Source organism: Lynx rufus, unplaced genomic scaffold, assembly GCF_022079265.1.
Source record: "Lynx rufus isolate CCGP_SWC_20201006 ecotype Redwood Valley unplaced genomic scaffold, mLynRuf1.p SCAF_26, whole genome shotgun sequence".
Taxonomy (NCBI): Eukaryota; Metazoa; Chordata; class Mammalia; order Carnivora; family Felidae; genus Lynx; species Lynx rufus.
The window spans coordinates 8,253,203-8,280,231 of record NW_025814841.1 but is presented as its reverse complement, the minus strand read 5'-3'; the positions used below and the strand labels follow the sequence as shown (position 1 = coordinate 8,280,231).

The window sequence follows — 27,029 nt, the reverse complement described above, 5'->3', positions numbered from 1 at the left end:
TAAATGCAGCCGACAAGGAAATGGCCTACTGGCAGTGTATTACCTTTGTGGCAGTGCCAACGGGCCTACAGCAAAATAGTGCACATGATAATTTCAACATGCATTCCCAAGTAACAAAATTGTGCTTTACATAAATACCACAGAACCTGAGCAAGATCCAGAAAAAGCAATGAAAATTTGCCCAAGCTTTCATGCTTGCCTATATCAATTGTATGTCATAACTAAAGCAAAATAGAAAAGCATCTACATATGTCCAGGAAGCTTGTGAAGTTAGATCATATAACCCTGGGAAAACGATTGCAACTTAAATCTGTGTATTTCTTGTTAACCACTGTAACAACTCACTAATAAAAATTAAGAAAAACTGTGGGTATCAAATGAACCAAAATGTACTAACTACATACAAGTCCTTAAAGACCATAATGCAACTTATTAACAGGAACATATGTTCAGTGTAAGCCGCAATTGTTATGTTAAATTACTTTTTCCTTTGATATCATTCATTTGATTACAGAACTTAAGAGATTCACAAACCTTCCAATTAAAATGGTGACCTTTAGTTTATAAGTCACTTACTACAATGCTTATAAAGTCACCTCTGATCATTTATCCCTTACCTTTCATTATATAACAAAACTACATGTAATTGTGCTATGTAAATGATCCCAGATGTAATGAAGATGATTCTACTTATGTAAAAGTTATATTGAAAACAAAGTTAGTATAAAAAGTAATTAATTTGTAATCAATACAGTCCTCTAGAACAGCTGAAGAATTCTATTCTTCAGGGATTTAACTAAAATACATATATTTTATTTATTTATTATTTTTTTTTTTCAACGTTTATTTATTTTTGGGACAGAGAGAGACAGAGCATGAACGGGGGAGGGGCAGAGAGAGAGGGAGACACAGAATCGGAAACAGGCTCCAGGCTCTGAGCCATCAGCCCAGAGCCCGACGCGGGGCTCGAACTCACGGACCGCGAGATCGTGACCTGGCTGAAGTCGGACGCTTAACCGACTGCGCCACCCAGGCGCCCCAAAATACATATATTTTAAGTCAGTTATATCTTACTCATTTTTTTTTCTTTTTTTTTTTTTTAATTTTTTTTTTCAACGTTTATTTTTATTTTTGGGACAGAGAGAGACAGAGCATGAACGGGGGAGGGGCAGAGAGAGAGGGAGACACAGAATCGGAAACAGGCTCCAGGCTCTGAGCCATCAGCCCAGAGCCCGACGCGGGGCTCGAACTCACGGACCGCGAGATCGTGACCTGGCTGAAGTCGGACGCTTAACCGACTGCGCCACCCAGGCGCCCCGATATCTTACTCATTTTTTAAAATATGCCTGTTCAACCATAATTTCAAAAGTCAAATTTGTTACAGATAGCACTTCCTCCAAAAATTTTATAAATTTTTAGTTATTACACACTTGAATTACAGAGTCAACACCTGCCCTCAAATACTTTCCAGCCTCCCAACACACACACACACACACACACACACACACACACACACACACACACCCTTACATATTTATGTCCTCTAAAATTAATGCTAGCTTAGGTCTCTAACCTAAACAGTTTCTCTGACCGGTTCCAAAATAAAACAAAACTTACTGTGACCAGTATAGTAGGCCTATACAATTGCTTTTAAGACATTAAGGCTTGGCAATTATATTCCCATTAGCAAACCAAAGCTACTGCCCAGGGGCCAATGCTAAGGGTGCTCACTAAGTCTTTCTGATCTTCAACAAAGGAACAGGATCTAAAGTACAAAAAAATTATATCAATTTAAAATTTAAATGTCAAATAAATAAACTAAGCTTAGTAAAAGTTTAAAAGGCAAGCTATAAGTAACGACAAGCCTTTCAAGTTGTATTTCATTAGCATTTACTTACTTTCATTTTTTAATTTATTTTACTGACTCTTATTCTAAGTTATAAGTACAACATTTATTATTGTAAGAAAGAAGAATCTGAGCCTGCCAGGTTTCAGTATTTATACCAAAGAAATATCTTTGAGATAGGAAATGGAATTGAGCACATATTAACAAAAATCTTTAACGGATGCTCTTATGTATAAGTCATTCTGCCAGGTTCATTTACACACACAAAGAAGAAACATACCTGCACTTAAAACTGAGATCTGGTAGGGGAAATAAGACAATTACAAAACTATGATAATACACAGTAAGTTAAAAAGTACCATAAGAAAGTCATAAGAAAAGTGATATGAGAATTCAGAGAAATAAAAGATTTTTTTAGTCAGTGATAAGGATATTTGGACAGTAACTAGACATACCTAAAACTAACCTTTCTAGAAATAAAACAGTGTGGTGGGGGAGGAATCATATACAGATGCCGTATACATATATATTTACTCATTCCAGATTAAAATACAGAACAATGATACATTGTGATAAATAGTAAACAAAATCATATCCTAAATTTACAATATACTAAGAAACTCATTTGTGAAGCATTGGTATTATTATTGAGAGCCACAGTTCTGAACCTTTTTGGGTCACTTGAAAATTATGAACTCATAGCAGAAAAATGCACATCTGCACAAACACCAGTATTAAAATACAACTTCAGGGGTCCACTGATGCTATGAATTCTTTGCCCCAGAAAAAAAGCTCATTCTAATCTCTTGTGAATCATGATTTCCATAACTGAGCTAGAATATAGTGAAAATGAAGTAGAAAACATCAGTCTACCCTGAGGTTAGAAAAGAGAGTCCATGAGGCACTTGGGTGGCTCAGTCAATTGACTCAAGACTCTTGATTTTGGCTCAGGTCATGATCTCACGGTTGTGAGATCAAGTCCTGTGTGGGGCTCTATGATGACAGAACAAAGCCTGCTTGAGACTCCCCCACTCCTCAAATAAATAAACATTAAAAAAGAAAATATAAACACTGTAAAGAAAGAAAAGAAAAGAAAAGAAAAGAAAAGAAAAGAAAAGAAAAGAAAAGAAAAGAAAAGAAAAGGAAAGGAAAGGAAAGGAAAGGAAAGGAAAGGAAAGGAAAGTCATGTATCTCTGCCTTAATGGACTCGTTCTATCTTGCTTTATAAATACAAGTTACAATCCAATTCTGGGTCACAAAATCAATTCGGATTACCTTTTTTGTTTAATGAAAGTATGAAGTAGAAGATTCACACACCTGAAACAAATTGTACATAAAACAGTACTTATCTATACATGTGCAAAATGGGTCACAACACAAAACATATTTTATGGTATGGACCACAGTCAAAAAAAAAAAGTGTCAAATGCCAATGCCACCTTTTAATTATTAATAAATCAATGTAAATCGTGTACTGTAAACGTTCCTAAATACAGAGAAATGCTGCCTTTGCCGATATCCTATGTTAAAATCCTGAAAAGATGGATTCTAGCATAATTCTTTCAATAATTCTCAATAATTCTTTAAAGCATGGTTCTTTCTTAATGATTCCTTCTCTAAGCAACACTTAATGTAAACATGACTTCAAAACGACAATTCATATTCATGTAATTTGTATGTTAGTAGGAAGATGAGGACTGTTTCCTCAACAGTGACCAAACTATTCATGTTTACAAAGCACATGGCAACACAACACCAACAGCAAGGTTTGAATCTAAGTCAACAGTGGGAATTGGTCTTTCCTGTGAAACCCTCAGGGGTGACCCCCCAGCAGGCCTAAACAAGAGAAGAAGAGATCTATTTATTCTGTTCTCTTTGTTTGTTCGTCTCTTCAAGAATAATAACTCTGACTGGACAGAAATATGTTGAAAGTGTCACTGTAATAAACCTTAATCCCCAATTTAGGGTCTGGAATGCCTGATATTCCCACATGTACAGGACCACAGGGCAGAAGAACTCTAACTTTCAAATAGAGTGAAAAACCATATGCCCTGGAAGTAGTATTGAAATTGTCCAATGATCCAATTTGTCCCACTCCTCCAGATCCTTGGCTATATCTGATCTAAAAGTAATGGTTAACAGAATAAAGTATCACTTAATCAGGCAGAAAAACGTAGGGAACAGACAAGGGGTAAGAAAGTCAGTATTAAAAGAAAGAAAAGCACAGGGAAAGCAAAGCAAATGTGGGGAGAGGACCATGTGAGCATTCATGTGCGTGCACTGTCAGGGGACAGGGAACAAAGTAAAGGCAACAGTGACAAGCAAAAAAAAAGGAAGATGAGGATAAGTTCAAAGGAGAAAAATAAGTGAGGTATGTAATGACAAAATAATAAAACTCATATTTATAGTCTTATGATCCTATATAACTTGTAATATACATACATATAATTGAAGTTTTTACAGTGTATGGTCTCATACTCTAGACAACTGAATATATTTATCTACGCCGCTCTCCCCACAACAGAAAGCTAAATAATTTTAACATTAGAATGCCAGTTCCACCGGACTGGAAGTTCCAAGGGAATAGGACACACGCCTGCTCTGCTTACCACTACATCCTCAAAGTCCGATCAGCAAATGATAAATGTGCACTAAACATGTATAGAAGGAGATAAAGGAAAGAGGAACGTACAGGAAGAAAATTCCAGGGTACTTTCTTCAAAAATCACACACCCATACTTAAATGACATTTAGTTTCGACACAAAATAAGCAATGTAGTTAAGTATAACAGATCTATACTCCAAGTAGTCTAAAAGTCAAATTCCCTGTCTCCACATTAGAACATGCATTTCTTATACTTTAACATTAATACCAAATCAAAAATATTTTAATATTATGGATTAAATTTATATTACTACTAAAATGAGTATGTCCCACCATAAAAATATACACAATTACAAGGTAGATAAGTTTGAAAAGTGTTATTCTCATTACTAAAGGAGTCATTAAAAATTTTTTTCAGTATTTATTTTTTTTCCAATATATGAAATTTATTGTCAAATTGGTTTCCATACAACACCCAGTGCTCATCCCAAAAGGTGCCCTCCTCAATGCCCACCACCCACCCTCCCCTCCCTCCCACCCCCCACCAACCCTCAGTTTGTTCCCAGTTTTTAAGAGTCTCTTATGCTTTAGCTCTCTCCCACTCTAACCTTTTTTTAATTATTTTAAAAATAATAATTTAAAATGATTTGCACCTATTAAATATTTACACACCTTCATCAGAACACACCTACTGCCCAAATAAATATATATAAATACAAATAAGCAACCCTCTATTTGTAGACCAGTAAGTCATTTGCATGTAAACAGGAAGTAAAAACCATTTGACTCAAAGATCTCCCAATAGACTGATTATGAAGGAAGAATTACAAAGGGACTTAGAGTATTAGACTTGGGGTGCAAAGAATAATAGGGGACAGCTGGAAGGATAATAAAAGCAGTAAAAAGTCAAATGATTCAGAGATCTCAGCCAGCAAATAGAATTAAAGCAGATTAATACCAGAGAAAAGTCAATAAAAATGAGAACAGAAACTTAACAACAAAAAACAACCAACCCAATTTTCTTCACATGGGATATACCAATGGAAAGATACTCAACATCACTGGTTATTTGGGAAAAACAAATCAAAACCGAGATACCTGTTCACACTCACTAGGATGACTATTACCAAAAAGACAGAAAGTAAATGTCAGAAAGAACGTGGAAAAACTGGAACCACTGGAAATAACTGCTGGTGAGAATGTAAAATGGTACAGCTACTGTGAAAAAACTACGGAAGTTCCCCCCAAAATTATACATAATATAATCCAGCAATCCCCATTCTGGGTATACACCCATAAGAATCAAAAGCAGTCTCAAAGAAATAATTGTATACCCGTATTCACAGTAGCATTATATACAACAGCCAAAATGGGAAAGCAACCCAAGTGTCAGTCAGTGGACGAATATATAAAGTGTGGTATATACATACAAGAGAATATTATTCAGCTTTAAAAAGGAAGGAAATGCTGACACATGGTACAACATGAATGAACCTTTAAAACATTATGCTGAGTGAAATAATTCAGACACAAAAGGACAGATATTGCATGATTCCACTTCTATTAGGTACTCAGAACAGTCAAACTCATAGAGACCAAAAGTGGAATGGTGGTGACAAAATGCTGTGGGGAGGAGATAATGAAGAGCTACTGTTTAATGGGTACAGAGTTTCAGTTTGGGATGATAAAATTTTCTGGAAATGGATAGTGTGATTGTTACACAACAGCATGAGTGTATTTAATGCTGCTGGATTGTATACTTAAAAGTGATTAAAATGATAAATGTTATGTTCTGTATATTTTACCACAATAAAAAAATTGAGAACAGAAAGACGAGGAGATATTAGTCCTAATATTAGTCACTATTAATCTTAAACTGTATGTAATTTAAAAGGAGAGAAAAAATTATAGAAGGTGTAGTGGTTGAAAGGTAGCCCCCAAAAGATGTGTCCTTGTCATGATCCCCAGAACCTCTGAATGTGACCTCATTTGGAAAAGAAAGGTAGTTGCAGATGTAATGTCAAGGAACTGAAAGGAGGCTATCACCCTGGATTATCCATGTAGTCCCTAAAAACAATGACAAGTGTCCTTTTAAGAGACAGAGGGAAATTTGAGGAGAAGGTAATGTGAAGATGTAGGCAGAGATGGAACAATGCAGTTACAATTCAAGGAACGCCAAGGATTGCCAGCAGCCACCAAAAGCTAGAAGAGCGAAGAATGGATTCTCTCTTAGAGCCTCTGGAAGCAGAGCAACGCTGTGAACACCCTGATTGTGAAAGAATACATTTCTGTTGTTTAAAGCTACCAGATTTCTGGTAATTTGTTGAGGCGGCCCTAAGAATCTATTGTGGGGGTAAAAAGATAAAATAAAAAGTAAGAAAGTGATCCTTGTAAGCATAGAACAAGTCATTCAAGCCAAAATTTAGCTATGAAAGCCAAGAGGAAAAGAGGGTTCCTGGGCTTCACCATTAAGCCACGTGACATCTGTGAACATGAGTGCTGACGGCAAACTGCTGAGGCCAGCCTCCCATCCTGGGCAGGGCAGGAGTGAGGTTTGCCTACAAGCTCCTGGCCAGGCGGATGGGGAATCTGGAGCAGCACATCCACAGGATCAGACCACAGAGAACGGCTGCACCCTGCTATCTCAGGCTTTAAGATGGAGGCTTTCAGCCAGGATGTTTCTGTGAATTAACAGTCCCATATTCCTTCATCTACTCCCAAATAAAATGAAGATACCTGTCTTTTGCTCGTCATGTTAAATGCCTATAGGGAATCTTCCAAGAGGCAGTGCCTGCACCCCACACTAAGACGGGCCAGCTATCTAGTGAGCCATATACAGTAGGGACTGGGAGAGGGCAGATGTGTAAATATGCCAGGTGGGGCATTACTCAACTACCACCCCTCCTCAAGCCTACTCTTCTAGAATTCAGCCAAATTTGATCATTAATTAGACAGGAAGGAGGTCATTGATTCATTTTTATTTATAAAAAATGGATAACTCAGTTTCACTCCTTTGATGGAGATTTAATATCTCCTTTTTTTTTTTTTTTTTTTTTAAAGAAATCTTGTTGGATCAGGAGTATACCTGGAGTATACTTGTAAAAGTAGTAGTGCCATGTGATTTGAGGTAGGGGCAAGCTACTGTGTGTTTTGTTTTTTAATATGCAGTATAGAGGGTGATTTTTTCCTAATGTCTGTGTTTACTTTGCATGTACTGGATCATTTATTTCACGTATTAAAACGCACTATTTCCCCAAAAGGGGTAGGAGTAAAGAGGCAAGTTGTAAAAACAGCAAGGTTAAGGAAAGAAAGATAACATCATTTTCAAAAACATTCATCAAAAGTAACTTTTCCGTGTTGAAATTATCTGCAGGGTTCTTTTCTTCATAAGTAAGTGATGTAAGGATATAGGGAGACAGATGGAGAGACAAAGAGAGATCTTTTTTTAGTCTAAAGTAATTCCTAATTTACTCTTAAACAGATTGTCAAGCTGTATATAAGTTGAATTTCCTGAAAATTGCCATTTAAATGCCTCCAATTGTCTCCTTAAGTCACATTTGACAAGTCTTCCTAAAATATACATGTCTATATTTTATCTTTAAAAGGTAATAAACATTCATATTGTGTTGTGTAGAAGTACAATTCTTAGTTTGATTTTTATTTTCTTTCCTTCAGTTGATGCCAAGCTATCTTCAGTCACAGTACTTGCTCTCTCAAACAGTTCTTAGTCTGACTCAAACACTTCTGTCCTTACCCCTTTCTCTATGCCAAGCAATGGGTAATCAAACACAAAAGACTGTAAAACAAAAGAAATCAAAACCAAAACTGTATTTAAAAGAATCAACAGGGTCTTAGTGATGTCTATGAAACAAAGTGCCTGGGTTTGGTAGTGGGGTACAGGGACAGACATTTAAAAAATAATACTATTCACCCATTTCCTGATTATTTGGTAATTATATTTCCTATAGAGCTGAGAAAGAGGTAGATCTCCAAAGAAGTATGTGGTTAACCAAATTCAAAATTAAAATTTTAAATCCCTTTGTTTATTTAACTCACCAAAATTAATTCAGTTTCTTTATATTTAACTTTTTAAAATAAACTGGATTTTGATAAAACTTGTTTCATTTAACATTTTGAGTTTTACTTCCATCTGTTGTTATTCCTTAATCTGTCATTACTGCTTAATTTTAATCTATTTGCTGGATGTAAATTTATAACCACATTTTCATCCTTTTCCTATTTACAAAGCTTTACATGTTTTAATGTGATTTCATCATTGCCTTTTACTAGACACATAATTATTACTCTTACCACAGCAAAGATATAATCTGTACACACTACGAGTTTCTCTTTTAAAAAGAGAGAGAAAGCAAGCTGTATAAAAACTAACAAATTAGTATCCCTTGCCATCAAACAAATCCAGTGTTTTTAGTAGCTCTTTTTATTAGGAAATTCCTCCATGAATATCTATATCCCCAATACTTCTTATTCTCCCTGAGGAATGATTAAAGATAAGCATCAATCTTTGACCAATGATAAACCAAAGTGTATAAAACAAATGACCTCAGCCTTCACACCTTCAAAAGACCCATTTTCAATTCACTATCAAGTTCCAATTTGATCGCTTTCACTTTCTAATTTAGTGCCATCTTTAAGTTCTTCATATCCCTCAGGCTATGACACTCAAAACATATGTCCTACAAAAAGCTTAATCAGTGACAGCCACGATATTAATTTGTGGCTATTTAGGCAGGAGCAACTCCATTCTAAATTATCAAAAATGGATGCATCTCTTCTTGACCCGAATTTTTGCTGGCCGAAGCAAGCACGACCTGGGTCTCAAGCAGGCCGCCTGGAGCCCGGGCATACTAGAAGGATGGTATGTCTGAGAATAAGACTAGGAAACCACCACCCAGTTCACTCAGTCAGCCTCATTGTTCCTATGACATACCTCTAGAGGGTAGGCATAGTGGGAAGGGCCATCATCTTGTAACAACAGCCAAAGGGAATTGCAGAAGGACTAGGATGTGGAGGCTAGGGAAGCTGGCCTACCACATCCTAACTAGCGTCCTCTTCCAGATAGCCAACTAAATGCAGTAAATTATATACTATCCTTTACTTATCTTAAAAGAACTAGCATTCTTTGCCTCCATCTGTTGTAGTGGTCTTTCCATCACTCACATCCTCATTCCACTGTGACAACTTTATAAACTATTGGTAATCTCATAAGCCAACATTGCTACAAAAAAAAAAAATGGCAGGGAACATGAAAAATTTGCCCATATTTCTTCCCACTCTGAAAAATTTAGAAGGCTCCTATTTTAACATAATAATTATAATTATGAAATTAAAATGTTTGCTGATTTTTATTTTTGCTAGCCACTCCTTCATCTGCATAGAGTTGACATATAAACACAAAAGATATTTCTTTTTTGTCAAGGCAAGAAATGGACTAGCATGAATTCATCTCTCAGTTCTGCCATTTATAAGCGGTATCATCTTAACAAAAAACGTAATTTTTTAAGTATCCATTTCACCCAATCCACTCATTAAAATGGAGATTAAAATATGTATTTTGGGGCTCCTGGGTGGCTCAGTCAGTGGGCACTGACTTTGGCTCAGGTCATGATCTCACATTCCGTGGGATTAAGCCCCATGTCAGGCTTTGAGCAGACAGCATGGAACCTGCTTGGAATTCTCTCTCACTCTCTCCCTGCCCTTCCCCCACTTGCACTTTCTCTCTCTCAAAATAAATAAACTTAAAAAACATAATTATTTCACAGAGTGGTTAAAGTGAGAAAATTGTTTAATTAAAAACAGAAAACTTCAGGGATGCCTGGGTGGCTCTGTCAATTGAGCGTCTGACTCTTGATTTCAGCTCAGGTCGTGATCCCAGGGTCATGGTATCAAGCCCCAAGTCGGGCTCTACACTCAGCTGGAGATTTTTTCTCTCTCTCCCTCCCCCTGCCACTCCCCCACTCACAAGCACTCACATGCTCTCTCTCTAAAAAAAAGGAAACTTCACTATTTCACTCACTAATCTGAGTTTCATATACAGCCAACTCTCTTATACCTTAACTACAGCTTTACTGGCTCTCTAATAACACTGAGATTCTGAAATAATCGGTTTGGGTCAGGGCCCAGGCATCAGTATTTTTTCAAAGCTCTCCAGGTAACGGCTATGTAGGAAGTGTGAAAAACACTGTCTAGCTCCCTGATCCGTTCATTTCCTATACCCTCTCCTCTCTTTTCAGGTTATACCCCATTGTAACCACCAGAACAACTTTCTCAACAGCATCCTTCAATGCCCTGGAGCCCCATCGTTTCGAGACACTCATTCATTTCACCTCAAACCTGAGCTCAAGGCCATAATGTGCTGTGCTCCACTGCTGAGCACTGCTAGAGCAAGGCTAGAGCAAAGAACTGTATTGGTGACAATACAATTCTCACTTTCCAACTTTGGCTGTGTCCTCAACAATCCTTTTTTCTCTCTTGGACAGCTCTTTCTTTTTTCCTCCCACCCAACCTCCCACCAAACTAAACTTTGATGAGCAGTACATACTATTAATTTTATCAAAATTCTACCCTTGAATACATACCTTTTTAATATTCTTTATGACAAAATGAGAAATGCACACAAAGCACTTGCCTCGCATACAGAAGAACGGTGGTTATCTTGAGGAAAAGCACTTGTGTGACAGAACTGCAAGCCAAACAAGCTGCAACTTGTTACTAAGGAAAAACTGACAGAAAAGCGATGGCAATTCAGACTTGGACATAGGACTGACATTTTCTCAAAAATGAACCGTGTGAATCTGTCATTTCAAGGAAACTATCGTATTTGCCGCCAATGATAAAATGTGAGCTTTGGAAAACTTGTACCCACCACGTGACCTTAACAGCTTCTCAGTACTTGCAGTTCATACTCTCATTTGTACAAAGCAGTTCACAAACATGAGAAAAGTTAAATGATGATAACACAATTTAAGTAGCAACTTAAAACCATACTGTTTGGAAATGCACAAGGCGACACTTGATAAACTGTCCAAAGAACCTGCAGAGCCCAGACTGCCTATATACAAATTATGAGGAAAACAAGAAATTTACTTAGGTGGTGGCTACCAAGGAAGGCTCTATATAGAAATAATATCTGAGCTGAGACTTGAATGAGTAGGATTTAGACTGGTAGGAAAAAAGTGAGATAGACCGATGACTGATAGACAGAATTTTAAAGAGAAATACTGTCTTCAAGTATATTTTTGCTATTTCACATGTGTTAATTCAAACTGCCAAATGATACTTTAAGATCCTAGAAGTCAGGAACCACATATTACAACTATTTACTATCAGACAGACTACTTCAGGGTCAAATTTAATACGTTCATCTTTGTGGTTAGAAAAAAAAGATCTACACAAGGAGGAAACAGAACAGTAATAATCTAAGTCCTAGGTTAAATCTCAGCTCTGGCACCTGGCTAGGTTGCCTTGGATAATTCAGTTAACCTCATTAACTCAAGTTCAAATACACCTAGTTTGAGGATCACCCTAAAAACATCATAACTAAAAGTACTAAAGATAACTAATAATCAGAAAAGAAATGAGAATCTGTGTTGCTGGTTTTATGCTGATCTTGTCATTTTTTATTATTTTGCAAACAAACAATTCATGTCATTTTTATTTTTCACCTTAAAAGAAATTAATATACACCAGGAAGATGATACATATTATATATAATTTTATTACTCGAAGAATTCTCTTTAAAGTGGGAGACAGACTTTTAAATATTTTCAGCACAGTACACTATTACTTACATTATTGAAATTCAATCCACAATAATACTGTATATCAGAAATTAATTCCAATTTATTCTTCTTCAGATGTTCCAAAATACTACATTCTCTTTCCTCCCATCTATTTACTTCACACATTTCTCCAGTCAGCCTGACGCCATCTTTTCTTCTCTATACACACACACTCACTCTCTCTCTCTCTCTCTCTCTCTCTCTTTCTCTCTCTCTCTCTTCATTCTTCTATCTTTTCTTCTTGAGGTGATTCCAGCCACTAGAGGGCAATAAGTTCACAAACACAGATGTACTTATCAATAATGAATTGAGATTCACATATGAAAAAACCTAAGAACTGTATCATCACAAACCCTGAAGCACAGGCAATTAGACTTGAATATGTAAGGTACATACTTCAAACTCAAAAAAATCATCCTGGAAAAGGGAGTTCACAGAAGTGTATAATAATGTTCAAAAAAGGAATTCCAGTTTCTCACTAAGACAACTAAAGAAATAAGATTAATATGCTTACAGGTACATAGCAATATTAGAAATCATGATTTTTAAATATTAATTTCAGATGAGAGAAGAAAAAAAGGAAAACCAAAAACACAGAAAGGTAGAATCCACAGGGTGGGTAGAAAAGTGAGAAATGATTTTTCCAAGGCCTCTACTGCTGCACTGAGAAAACAATGGATGGATTAAAGAATATAGTGGATTTACCAACCCTTTCTTCTACTGAAAAGCAAGGGAATATTTTACACGTATAGTTTGGGGGGAGGAAAATGGTGACTGTAGAGGGACATATAGCCTTCACTTCTTTTCTCACAATTAAGGATGTGGGGAGAGAAAAGTTAATATTGCTAACCTTTAACAGATAATTTTACTGTTTTTTGCACAGAACCTAAATTCAAATCAACTTATTTAATCTGTATTTATTTATTTACACTGACATTACAAAAATGCAAAATTTATATAACATCAACATTTTTAGCAAACCATCATTTTCTTACCCTCATTGGATGTATATCAGCATAAGGTGGTTTTCCTTCAGCCATTTCTATAGAAGTAATGCCAAGGGACCAGATGTCAGCCACACAGTTATAGCCTATTTCTTGAATAACCTCAGGAGCCATCCAAAACGGAGTTCCTATCACAGTGTTGCGTTTTGCCATTGTATCCTGCAAAAACATCACACAGATATAAATACTACTACAAAAACACAAAGGAAATCTGTCAACATATTCTTTAAACTGTATAGTGAAACTCTCAATTACTACAGATTGTATCTGAAATTGACTATTTTTTTAGAATTTCAACTAGAGCTCTGACAGGACATTTTTAAGAATTTTGAATTCTGTAATAACAAAGAATCTACAAGAAACTTACCTCCACCTTCATTAAAGATAGTCATAAAACAGTACTGTAACAATAAAAGCTATAGAAATGGATCAATATAGCTTTCCTTTTTAAACATTCAAGCATTTCAATTACATTTTTTCGTATTCATTCAACATCTCTTAAGTTGTAAATAAAAGTAATAAATAATACTTAAATTATGGATCCTTCTCCCCAAGAACAATGTAGTTACATATTTCTTCCCATTACCCCCTCTAAAAAGTTATCAACATTTAGTCACAATCAAACCTGGACATATAAGCCAAAAGAGTGTCCAAAATTACTGCACTTACCGTTAACTGACCAGCCACTCCAAAATCAGCCAATTTTGCATGTCCTTCTGTATTGAGGAGAATATTTCCAGCTTTTATATCTCTGTGTATTTTTCTCATGAAGTGCAAATATTCTAGTCCTTTCAAAGTAGATTTAAGAATAGTTGCAATTTCATCTTCTGTTAACTGGAAACAAATATTTGTAAAACTAGAATGAAAAACCATGCTAGATAAACTCTTACAAAAGAGCACTGGTAACTAATCCTTCTTTCTAATGACCACTAAACCTCTAGGAAAAGGCTAAAAGATAAAGAACTGGGGGAGATTCCTGGGTGGCTCAGTCAGTTGAGTATCCGACTCTTGGTTTCAGCTCAGGTCATGATCTCACGGTTCGTGCGTTCGAGCCCCACATTAGACTCTGCACTGACAGCATAGAGCTTCTTGGGATTCTGTCTCTCCCTTTCTCTTCCCCTCCCCTATTCACGTACTCTTTCTCTTTCTCTCTCTCTCTCTCTCAAAATAAATAAATTGAAAAAATTGAAAGAAAAACTGGGAACTTTTTCCTCACACATATTCTTTGTCACTCTTACTACATGTTTTATTGATGAAAACTTTTTTCAATATTAAATTTGCCCTTTCCTTAAAATTAGTGATGTCATTCCTAAAGCACATAGCCTCTCCCAAAAATCATTGTGACCCTAAGAAATCACTATTTCCCACATCTTCTGACACTGAGGTAGCAATATCACAGCTGCTTGTCCTGAAAGTAAATTCAGACATTCTTCTCTGTGATGTTGCTAATTCTTGATGAAAAAGAAAATCAACAGTTTTACACAAAGGAAAGGAAACAAAGGTGGCTTGCCAAGAGTCTCCTGCATGAAGTAATTATGCCCATACCACTCCTCCTCTTCTAACCGAGTCATGTCTAAACCCACCCAAATCCTGGATTTCTGGCCATAAGAATGAGAACTCAAAAATGAAAATACCAGAGAAAGACTAGGAAAATGGCAACACAAACTAAGGTTATCAGGGAGAGAATAAGAGGGGAGAAGGGAGAAAAGGTGGTCAAGGAAAGAAGTGGGAAAGGAAACATTCTCAGTAGCTATGGCAATAGAGCCAGATCTCTACCAGCCTTTATGCTAATCATTTTCCATGCATTATCTTATTTATCCTTACGACAACTCTCCAAGATATGTACTATTTTTACCAGCAACTGACAAATGAGGAAATTATTGCATTGAGGTTCAGTAAATTCTTTCTCCTCATATACAAGATGGAACTAAGATTTGAGCCCTTGTCTGATCATAACCTATGCCTCTCTTGACAAGCCTTGCTCAAGTGCCACTTATGAAAGCCTCTATTTTAAATATACCCACATAATAATAAAAGTTCATGACAATAAAATCTACTTCTCCCTAAAAGTACAACCAGCAAATATAACCCGAACATAAGCTGATGGAAGATGGGAGGAGGGGAGTTCCAATTTATACAAAGATAGAGGACACTACTCTATTTGAGAAAGAAGAAAAGAAGGAAAATTCAAATACCCAACAATGGGATAAAAGGAAGACACAGTACAAATTAAAATTATAAAAATATTATACTACAAAGCTGTAGTAATCAGAACAGTATGGTACTGGCACAAAAAGACATATATATCAATGGAATAGAATAGAAATCCCAGCAATAAAGCTACATGTTTGTGGTCAATTAATCTACATCAAAGGACTCATGAATATACAATGGGAAAGAGACAGTCTTTTCAACAAATGTTACTAGGAAAACTGGACAGATAAATGCAAAAGAATGAAACTGGGCCACTTTCTTACACTATAAACAAAAATAAACTCAAAATGGATTAAAGACCTAAATGTGAGCCCTGAAACCATAAGATTCCTAGAAGAAAACAGTACATAATTTCTTTCACATCACCATAGAAACCTCTTCCTGGATATGTCTCCTCTGGCAAAGGAAGCAAAAGCAAAATTCAACTATTGGGGCTACATCAAAAGAAAAAGCTTTTGCAGAGAAAAGGAACCATCAACAAAACAAAAAGGCAACCTACTGAATGAAAGAAGATATTTGCAAAAGATATATCCAATAAGGGGTTAATATCCAAGATATATACAGAACTTATATAACCCAACACATGCGCACATGCACACACACACACACACACACACACACACACACACACACAACAAAACAAATAATCCAATTAAATATAGGCAGAGGAGCTGAACAGACAGTATTCCAAAGAAGAAATATAGATTGCCAGCAGACACATGAAAAGATACTCAACATCACTAATCATCAGGGAAATGCAAATTAAAACCACAACGAGACATCACTTTATACCCGTCAGAGTGGCTAAAATAAAAAACACAAGAAATAATACTGGTGATGACATAGAGTAAAAGGAACCCTCATACACTGTTAGTGGGAATGCAAATAGGTACAGCCACTGTAGAAAACAGTATGGAGTTCCTTTAAAAAAATTAAAAATAGAATTACTATATGATCCAGTAATACCACTAATGGGTACTTACCCAAGGAAAATGAAAACACTAATTCAAAAAAATATATGCAACCCTATGTTTATTGTAGCATTAAGTATCCATTCATATCTCTTTCTCTCTCTTTCACACACACACACACACACACACACACACACGAATATTACTCAGCCATAAAAAAGAATGAAATATTGCCAACTGCAACAATAACATACATGAACCTAAAGTATATAATGCTAAATGAAAATAAGTCAGAGAAAGACAAACACCATATGATTTTATTCATGTGTGGAATTTAAGAAACAGAAACAAAACAAATGAACAAGCAAAGAAAAAAGAAACCAAAAAAGCCAGACTCTTAAATACAGAGAACAAACTGGTGGTTGTCAGAGGGGAGGTGGCAGTGGGGAATCAGGAAATGTGTAGAATTGTTGAATCATTATATTGTACAACTGAAACTAATATAATACTGTATGTTAGTTATACTTGAATAATTATTCATATATATTTATACACACACACACATATATAAAGACTATGTAGAATGTGAAAATAACTATTGGAAGAAGTTTGTTTCAACTGCCACCAATGGCACAGTGGCTCATGTCTCATTAAGAAACAACCTGGGGACAACTGGATATTCACAAGCAAAAAAATGAAGTTGGACCCCTACCTCACACCATATATAAGAGTTTACTCAAAATAGATCAACAACTTAACTATGAGTTAAAACCATAAAACATAGGGGTAAATCTGCATGGCTATTGGTTTGGCAATGGATCATTAGGTGTGATATCAAAAGTACAAGCAGCAAGAGGAAAAATGATAAATTAGACTTCACCAGAATCAAAAATTTTGTGAATTAAAGGATATTATTAAGAAAGTGAAATGACAACCTACAAAATGGGAGAAAATATTTGCAAATCATGCATCTGATAAGGGTCTAGTATCCAGAATATAAATAAATCTTTCAACTCAACAAATGACTCAATTTAAACATGACAAAGGACTTAGACATTTCCCCCACAAAAGATATACAAATGGCCATATATGAAAAGACAGATATTCAACATCATCATCATTAGTCATTAGGAAATGCAAATCAAAGCCACAATGAGGTACCATTTCACACCCACTAGTGTGGCTATAATAAAAAAATAGAAAACAGTGTTGGCAGGGATATGAAGAAACTGGAGCTCTTGGACACTGGTGGTGAGAATGTAAAATGGTGCAGCTTCCATGTAAAACAATGTACAGTTCCTCAAAAAGTTAAAAATAATTAAACAAAGAATTACCATGTGACCCAGCAATTCCATTCCTAGGTATATATTCAAAATAACTGAGAACTAGTATTCAAACAATGTATGTACAGGAATGTTCATAACAGTACTATTCACAATGGCTGAAAGGTTAATACAAATGTCTATCAACAGATGAATGGATAAACAAATTATGGTATATACATGCAATAGAATATCACTCAGCCATAAAAAAAAGAATAAAGTCCTGATACATGCTACATTGTGGATGGACTTCAAAAACATTATGCTAAGTAAAAGAAGTCAGAACAAAAGGGCACATATATGACTCCATGTATATGAAATATTCACAACAGGTGAATCCTCAGAGAAAGAAAGCAGATTGGTGGTTGCCAGGGGCTGAGGCAGGATAAGAAAAACAAGGAACAGTGGCTTACTGAGTTTGAGGTGATGAAAAGATTTTGAAACTAGACAGAGGTGGTGATTATACAACATTGCGAATACACTCATACCACTCATTAAAATGGCTAATTTTATGCTATGTCAATTTCACCTCCATTAAACAAAACCCTGACGTGAAAATTCCTAAACAAATTGGGAGACAGTTTACATATAACATTAATATATAACATCATAAATGTATTGTACATGTCTATTTGCAGTACTTGAACAATGTGCTGGCTTTGGATAAATTAGTTTTATCAAAACAAACAAACAAACAAACAAACAAACAAACAACTTGGACCTCCTTCCCCTAACCTCTGAGGTCCCAACTTGCCCTAATCCTTTCCAAATTAAAACACTCTAAGACTACTCTAAACCAACTCTCAATCCTACACTCTTCAGTGGTAATGTAAGAATGTGACTTACTTGATAAATCCACTCTAGTACAAGATACCTGATCCAGAATGCCATTTATTCATTCAATAAATACTTATCAAACACCAATAGCATGCCAGGAATTACACTAGTTGCTGGGGATACAACAGTGAATAAATCAAGCAGCGTCCTTTCTCTCATGGAACTTATATTCTACGAGGAAGGGATAATTTGATGATAATATGATAGAAAATAGGATAGTGCAAGAAAATATCAGTGATGATTACTATCAGGACAAGAAAATACAAAGCTATTGACAGAGAATGACTGAGAAAGGCTCTTTAGCGTAGACATCAAAGAAAGCCTGAGAGACATTTCTGAAGTCTTAAATGACATAAGAGAGCTAAACATGTGATTGGCTATCTGGGAATATGACATCCCACACAAAGGAAACAAGAAACACCATGATTCAGGAAAAAAGCCTCCTACATTTGAGTTCAAGAAAAAACGCTGAAGTTTAGTGAGTTAGAAGAACAGTAGTTCTAGATGAGATCTGGGAGACATGTAAAAGCACAAGGCTTCATAGGCCATGGATATGGAGTCTGGGTTATTTGAAAATTCTAGTACTACCAGGAACTTATTCTCTATCTTAGACCAGACAGTCTGACTTGATGGTCAAGCACTATGCTCTAGAAAGCAAGCACTATGCTCTAAAGTTGCACTACCCAATACAGTAGCTCCCAACGTGTGAAACATAGCTACCCTAACTAAGGTGTTCTATAAATGTACAATATACACCAAAGGTCAAAGTTTAGTACTAAAAGGACAAGGTAAAGAATCTTATTCATAATTTTTAAATTGATTAGGAGCACCTGGGTGGCTCAGTCAGTTAAGCATCTGACTCTTGATTTCAGCTCAGGTCATGATCTCATGGTTTGTGCGATCAAGCCCCATGTCGGGCTCTGCACTGTCAGTGCAGATTGGGATTCTTTCTCTCTCCTCCTCTTTCTTCCCCTCTCTGGCTTGCACATGCACGCACGCACACACACACACACACACACACACACACACTCTCTCTCTTTCAAAATAAATAAGCTTTAAAAGAAAAAATTTTTAGTTGATTACACTTATAAATGATATTTATATATTAATATCATAAACTTATTAATGTTTAGCATAAGTCATTAATATTATTAAGATACTGTTATTAGTTATATTATTTAATATTATAATATTGGTGCTATATATTAATATATTTGATATATTACTAAAGTTAACCTCACCCATTAATTTTTTTTAATGTGATTACTAGGAAATGTTAAATTACATTTGTGGCTCATTTTATGTTTCTATTGGACAACACCAAACTGAGAAAGGGTCCACAAGGGCAGGGATCTTTGTTCTTTTCACTGATGATGTATCCACAATGCATAGAACCATGCCTAGCATATAGTTAGCACTCCATAAATAATAAATGAATGGATACAGACTCGTAGTCACAAAAAGAAAGGAGATACGCCACATCTGACATTTCCAATCTTTCTAAGTTAGCAGTTAACAGCCAAAGTGGGAGAGTGGGAGGTAGGAGTGTTCTTTAGGGCCACCACAGTGACCAAGGTGTACAAGGTGGTGGTGCTGTCCTATGTGCCTGGGTTTTCTCCCCTCTCACCACTCCTGGTATAAAAATTAAAGAGCTTGGGGGTACTACAAAACACAGTCCATAAAACTGTGTCATGTTTAATCATTTCAATGTTGACATTTTCAGCTACCTAGACTTTAATTTTTACCCTCTTAACATTCCATTATTTCCAACTATTCCATTATTTCACTAACCCTTCATTAACTCTGATTTGTTATCTCTGCTTCTGAACCCTATATTTCAGAGCTATATGAGAAAAAAGTTGAGGAGTAAGATCTGCTACATACTTCGAGGTCTCAAGAGCTGCCTGATTTCAGTGCTGTAAAGCATTTGCTACCAGACAAATCCACAGCAAGACTAAAGATTTGCCAAAGATATTATACTGATTCAAGAACTAACTTTACTAAATGATTTCAAAGGTTCATTCCAAACTCCATGATTCTATAACATATTTACAAAATATCTTCATACTCTTAACAGATGAATAAATTCACACTAATTCGGATATCCATTTTTAAAATTCTTTTGACAAATATTCTACTTCACTGGCTCTCTCATACAGACTCTGTTAAAGGTGCTAGGTGTTGAAGGTGAGAACATGGACAGTCTCAGTCCTTATAAAGCTTATACAATTACCTTAGAGCATAGCCTGTATTTGGCCCAGAATTGTCAAAGGTGGAGAGGGCAAACCTCAAGCAATGTATAAATGTTATAAAGTCCTTCTTCCATTATGCTTTTCTCTCTTTGTAATAAACTCCTCCCCCTCACCTCAGGGGGTCACTTCATATGCTGCCCTAATCAAAAAATCACACAGTATTCAATCATTCATACTAGTACACGGATACATCTTAAAGTCATTTGTAGTACAGTATTAAACAATCCATTTGAATATTAAAGCTCAAATGAGGTAACTACACATTAAGCCTTTTAACTTCAATTATGAAAATGAAGGGTTTCTATCCCTCAATAAAATCATTTAAGCAACAGCGGCGCCTGGGTGGCTCAGTAGGTTAGGCGTCCGACATTGGCTCGGGTCATGATCTCACAGTTGGTGAGTTGGAGCCCCATATCGGGCTCTGTGCTGACAGCTCAGAGCCTGGATCCTACTTCGGATTGTGTCTCCCTCTCTCTCTGCCCTTCCCTCATTCACGTTCTGTCTCTCTGTGTCTCTCAAAAATGAATAAACATTAAAAAAAATTTTTTAACCATTTAAACAATAAACAGTAACATTTTCTAGAACACAAAGATATAATGTCTTAATTTTTTACATTACTTTATAGTTATAAGGAGTAGTTTATGAGTCTCATGACAACGCAATTAAGTAAAGAGAAACACATCATCCCCTTTTTAGATGAAACAAATTCAGAGAAATAAAGTGGTCAAGTATCATACAACTACAAAGAGGCAAAACCCACACGTCTTCTGGCTCTACTGCCTATACTCTTTCTATCACACCACAGACAGATGTCACAAACATCATTATGTATGAAAGGGTCACAATATAAGAAAACAGAGAGCTGCACTCAATGGGGAAAAACTGAGAGCTTACCCCCCGAGATCAGGAACACGACAGGGATGTCCACTCTCACCACTGCTGTTTAACATAGTGTTGGAAGTCCTAGCGTCAGCAATCAGACAACAAAATGAAATAAAAGGAATCCAAATTGGCAAAGAATAAGTCAAACTTTCACTTTTCACAGATGACATGATACTCTACATGGAAAACCTGAAAGACTCCACCAAAAAGCCGCTAGAACTCATACATGAATTCAGCAAAGTCGCTGGATATAAAATCAATGTACAGAAACCGGCTGCATTTCTATACACCAATAATGAAGCAACAGAAAGAGATATCAAGGAATCAATCCTATTTACAATTGCACCAAGAACCATAAAATACCTAGGAATAAGCCTAACCAAAGAGCTAAAAGATAATATATGCTGAAAACTATAGAAAGCTTATGAAATAAATTGGAGAAGACACAAAGAAATGGAAAAACAGTCCATGGACTAGAAGAACAAATATTGTTAAAATGTTAATACTACCCCAAGCAATCTACACATTCAATGCAATCCCAATCAAAATTGTTCTCAGAGGGAGAACAAACAATCTTAAAATTTGTATGGAACTACAAAGTCCCCGAACAGCCAAAGTAATGTTGAAAAAGAAAACCAAAGCGGGAGGCATCACAATCCCGGATTTTAGCCTATACTACAAAGTTGTAATTATCAAGACAGTATGGTATTGGCACACTAAAAAAAGACACATAGACTAATGGAATAGAATAGAAAAGTCAGAATCGGACCCACAAATATATGGCCAACTAATCTTCGACAAAACAGGAAAGAATATCCAACAGAAAAAAGACAGTCTCTTTAGCAAATGGTGCTGGGAGAACTGGACAACAACATGCAGAAGAATGAAACTGGACCACTTTCTTATACCATACACAAGAATAAGTTCAAAATGTATGAAAGACCTAAATGTGAGACAGGAAACCATCAAAATCCTAGAAGAGAAAAGAGGCAACAACCTCTTTGACCTTCGCCACCCCAACTTACTTGACATGTCTGTGAAGGCAAGGGAAACAAAAGCAAAAATGAACTATTAGGACCTCATCAAGATAAAAAGCTTTGGCAAAGCAAAGGATACAATCAACAAAACTAAAAGGCAACTAATGGAATGGGAGAAGATATTTGCAAAGGACACATCAGGTAAAAGGTTAGTATCCAAAATCTATACACAACTTACCAAACTCAACACCCGAAAAACAAATGATCCAGTGTAGAAATGGGCAGAAGACATGAATAGACATTTTTCCAAAGAAGACATCCAGATGGCCAACAGACACACGAAAAGATGCTCAACATTACTCATCATCAGGGAAATACAAATCAAAACTACATTGAGATACCACCTTACACCGTTCGGAGTGGCTAAAATGAACAACTCAGGAAACAACAGATGTTGGCGAGGATGTGGAGGAAGGGGAACTCTCTTGCCCTGTTGGTGGGAATGCAAACTGGTACAGTCGCTCTGGTAAACAGTGTGGAGGTTCCTCAAAAAAGTAAAGATAGATTTACCCTATGACCCAGCAATAGCACTACTAGGAATTTATCCAAAGGATACAGGAGTGCCGATTCACAGGGGCACATGTACTCCAATGTTTATGGCAGCACTCTCAACAATAGCTAAATTATGGAAAGAGCCCAAATGTCCATCAACTGATGAATAAAGAAGATGTGGTATATAGATACAATGAAATACTACTCAGCAATGAAAAAGAATGAAATCTTGCCATTTGCAATAGTGTGGATGGAACTGGAGGGTATTATGCTAAGTGAAATAAGTTGGTCAAAGACAGATACATGTTTTCACTCATATATGGAATTTGAAAAACTTAACAGAAGAGCATGGGGGAAGGGAAAGAAAGAAAAAAAATAGTTACCAATAGAGAGGGCGAGAAGCCATAAGAGACTTAAATACAGAGAACAAACTGAGGTTGGAAGGGGATGGGGGGTGTGGGGAAAATGGGTGATGGGCATTGCGGAGGGTACTTGTTGGGATGAGCACTGGGTTTATGTAAGCGATTAAATATGGGAATCTACTCTCAAAGCCAAGAGCACACTGTATACACTGTATGTTAGGTAACTTGACAATAAATTATATATATACCCCAAAAAAGAAAAAAACAGAATTGCAAAACTTGCTCCAAAGATGATATTGAAAATATTTGACAATCAGCTAAAGCAATGTCTAATTAGAACGGTTGCCAGCCATAGTACAAGTGGTTAACAAATTAAGGACAGATACCAGCCATACACAAGCAGTAAAACCCAGAGTATCAAGGCAAAATGCAGGCCTCATCCTAGCATTCTAATGTAAATTATTTTAAATGCTGTGCCTGCCAAACAAAACAAGTATACCTGTTAATAAATTCTGCGAGTAAGTGGATCCCGTGGCCTGAAAAGTAACCTTAACTGAGGACATTATAGGTGGCTTAATAAGTACTTTATTGAAAACAGATGCTTAATACCATTAAAACAAACATATAGATCAACGATTGAAACAATTTTAAGCTATTTAAATAAAAATAGAAGACATTCAAAGTATCAAATCAGTAGGCAGAAAGAATGCTTTCTAATCGAAAAAGCAAACAAAAATTATGAGAATTTATTAGCTTTGTTTACATAAATACTATAAGCTTAGAAAGCTTAGAAAAATATTCACAGAAAATATACTAAGATATTTAGTGTACAGAATTATTTAGAATATAAAGAGCTCACATAAATCTTTCAGAAAAATAATAAAACCCAACAAATAAGTAGGTAAATAAATGAATATACACAACTCACAAATATGCAAAAATTAAAAATAGAGCTGGTTAACATACACAGAAAATAACAAACTTCACTAATTATCAAAAAAAAAAGCAAATTAAAACAATGAAGTATCAGTTATAAAATCGATCACAATGTTGCCAAGGATAATAGCACATGTATGGCAGACAGGAAGAATATAAAGCATGCATAAAAGTGATCTAAGAATGTAGAAGTATTTTTCAAAAACCCTAAATAATATTCATTCACTGAAAAAAAAAACAACATTTATTGAGCATCTACTCTGTACTGAATTTAAAAAATCTTTAACCTTGGGGCACTTGGGTGGCTCAGTGGATTGTGGATTAAGTGATGGACTTTGGCTCGGTCATGATCTTACTGTTTTGGAATTCAACAGCTAGGACCCTGGAGCCTGCTTTGGATTCTGTCTCCCTCTCTCTCTGCCCCTCCCCAGCTCACTCTCTCTCAAAAATAAATAAACAGAGGCGCCTGGATGGCTCAGTCAGTTAAGTGTCCAACTTTGGCTCAGGTCATGATCTCACGGTTCGTGAGTTCGAGCTCCGCATTGGGCTCTGTGCTGACAGCTCAGAGCCTGGAGCCTGCTTCAGATTCTGTGTCTCCTCTCTCGGTCTGCCGCTCCCCCACTCATTCTCTGTCTCTCTTTCTCTCTCTCTCTTAAGAATAAATAAACATGAAAAAAAATTAATAAAATAAATAATCTTAAAAATTTTTAATATTTAAAAAAATAAATGAAATAAAAAATCTTTAACCTAACCTCATATGGTTCCAATCTAGCATGAAAGACAGACTTAGAAACTCAGAAACTATTATAAAAAAACACTTTCAAAGTGAAATGGGACCAGAGTGGAGAGCAATTAATTAGGGAAGAAAGAGAAGTGGCATTAAAATTAGGCTTTGAATAAAAAAGAAGTTCACCGAGAAAAAGGAAAATTTTCAATAGAATAATTCAAATAATTAACTGAAGAATAATATAATAGTTATGAAATGGCACTCAGAAATCAAGTAAGGCCCATTCTTCCCCCTTTCATTAAGATGGGAAAAATGGCAAAAAAGTGATGGGCCAAATTTCAGCCTTCTAAGTGCCAAAATGCAGGTAAATCTTAGCATATTTGAAAGAATAAACGTTTACCTGGTCTCTTTTAAATGTCAATGGTATTAAACGAACTGTGGATAAAAGCAGTATCTGTATCAACATTTTACAACCATTTTCTGGCCCTAATAGAGAAGAATGAGATAGGAACTTGTGTTTATTTAATGGACACTATAGAGTAGACTTGAAACAAGATGTTTATTTCGTATCCTTACAAAAACTATTTTGTTATAAAGACAGGAAAGAAGGCAGGCAGGCAGATAGATGACAGTCATTTTCCTAAAAAGTTTTGTTTTTAAACAACATTTAAATATGTTAAGAAATTTCGTTTTATACAAACTTAACCAGTTACCAAAGTGACTAGAATTCTATTTGGCAACAGAGGTAACTACTTATTCCCATCACTAAATAAAATTTAAAGTGCTATCATTTTCATTTCTGTAATAAAGACTTTTTAACAGTTCAGATAGACCATACCCATCAATTTCAAAATGGTCAGGTTTACACTAAAAACACTCAGAAACACAGACATAGACACACACACACGCACACACATGCACGCACGCACACACACACACACAGGAGAGAACATCTTAACTTATACAAAATGAGCTAACTAATGTAAGATTTCAGTTCTAAGATAGAAAACTCTTAGATCCACTCTCAAACCACGGCTGACACTTCATTTAGTGGTATCTGTCAAAATCCTCTCCAATGAAAAATCTTATCAACAGAGTACTCCATTTATGGATTAATTATGTTACCTTTAATACAATGCAGGTTTAATTTGATTTTCACCACTATATAAATGGGGCAATGTCATTTTAAAATCACTTGAATATTTTATAGGCCTATTTAAAAAAATAAATAAAAGTGGGAGAGATATAATAAACCATGAATGAAATAAATACTCAGTAATCAGGGATCAAAATAAGACTTTTATAGCTGAGCTAATACATTAAAAGACGGAAGTCCACATCTGGTTTCAATACTGGTATGAATTCACTGGCAAATTTAAAAGGAATCTCATTGTACAAAAACAAAAAGATGGTTTTGATAGGCTTTAGTCCTCTGGTTACTTTTGTTTCTAGAGTCATATGATTAGTATAATAATATGATACATTTAATATGTCACTGTGTATATGGTTTTGATAAAAATGCACCCACCAAATTGTCTCAAGGGCACATGCCCAAGCTGTTTTAAAATATACATACTGCCTTAATGTTTTTGCGTCAGTAAAAACAAATTCAAGTGAGCTTTTGTAAGTTCATACAAAATTAAGAATTTTAATTTTCTAAAAATGACTCTACAATCCTACCTAAACCCCACCTTTTTGACATACTTACTCATATAAAATAATACATTAATTCTATATTTAGTACCTATTATCTATTAAGGAAATGAAAAAAAAAGTGACATAGTTTCATCTTTCAAGTGC

General features: G+C 35.7%; 1 protein-coding gene across 1 annotated transcript in view; it reads right to left on the bottom strand.

Moving 5' to 3' along the window:
• The window catches only part of STK3 (serine/threonine kinase 3), a 291,291-nt gene that overhangs the window by 193,937 nt on the left and 70,325 nt on the right, over positions 1-27,029 (bottom strand). The window contains 2 exon segments of the mRNA XM_047088960.1: positions 13,249-13,416; positions 13,927-14,091. Of these exon segments, the coding sequence (XP_046944916.1) occupies positions 13,249-13,416; positions 13,927-14,091 (333 nt within the window).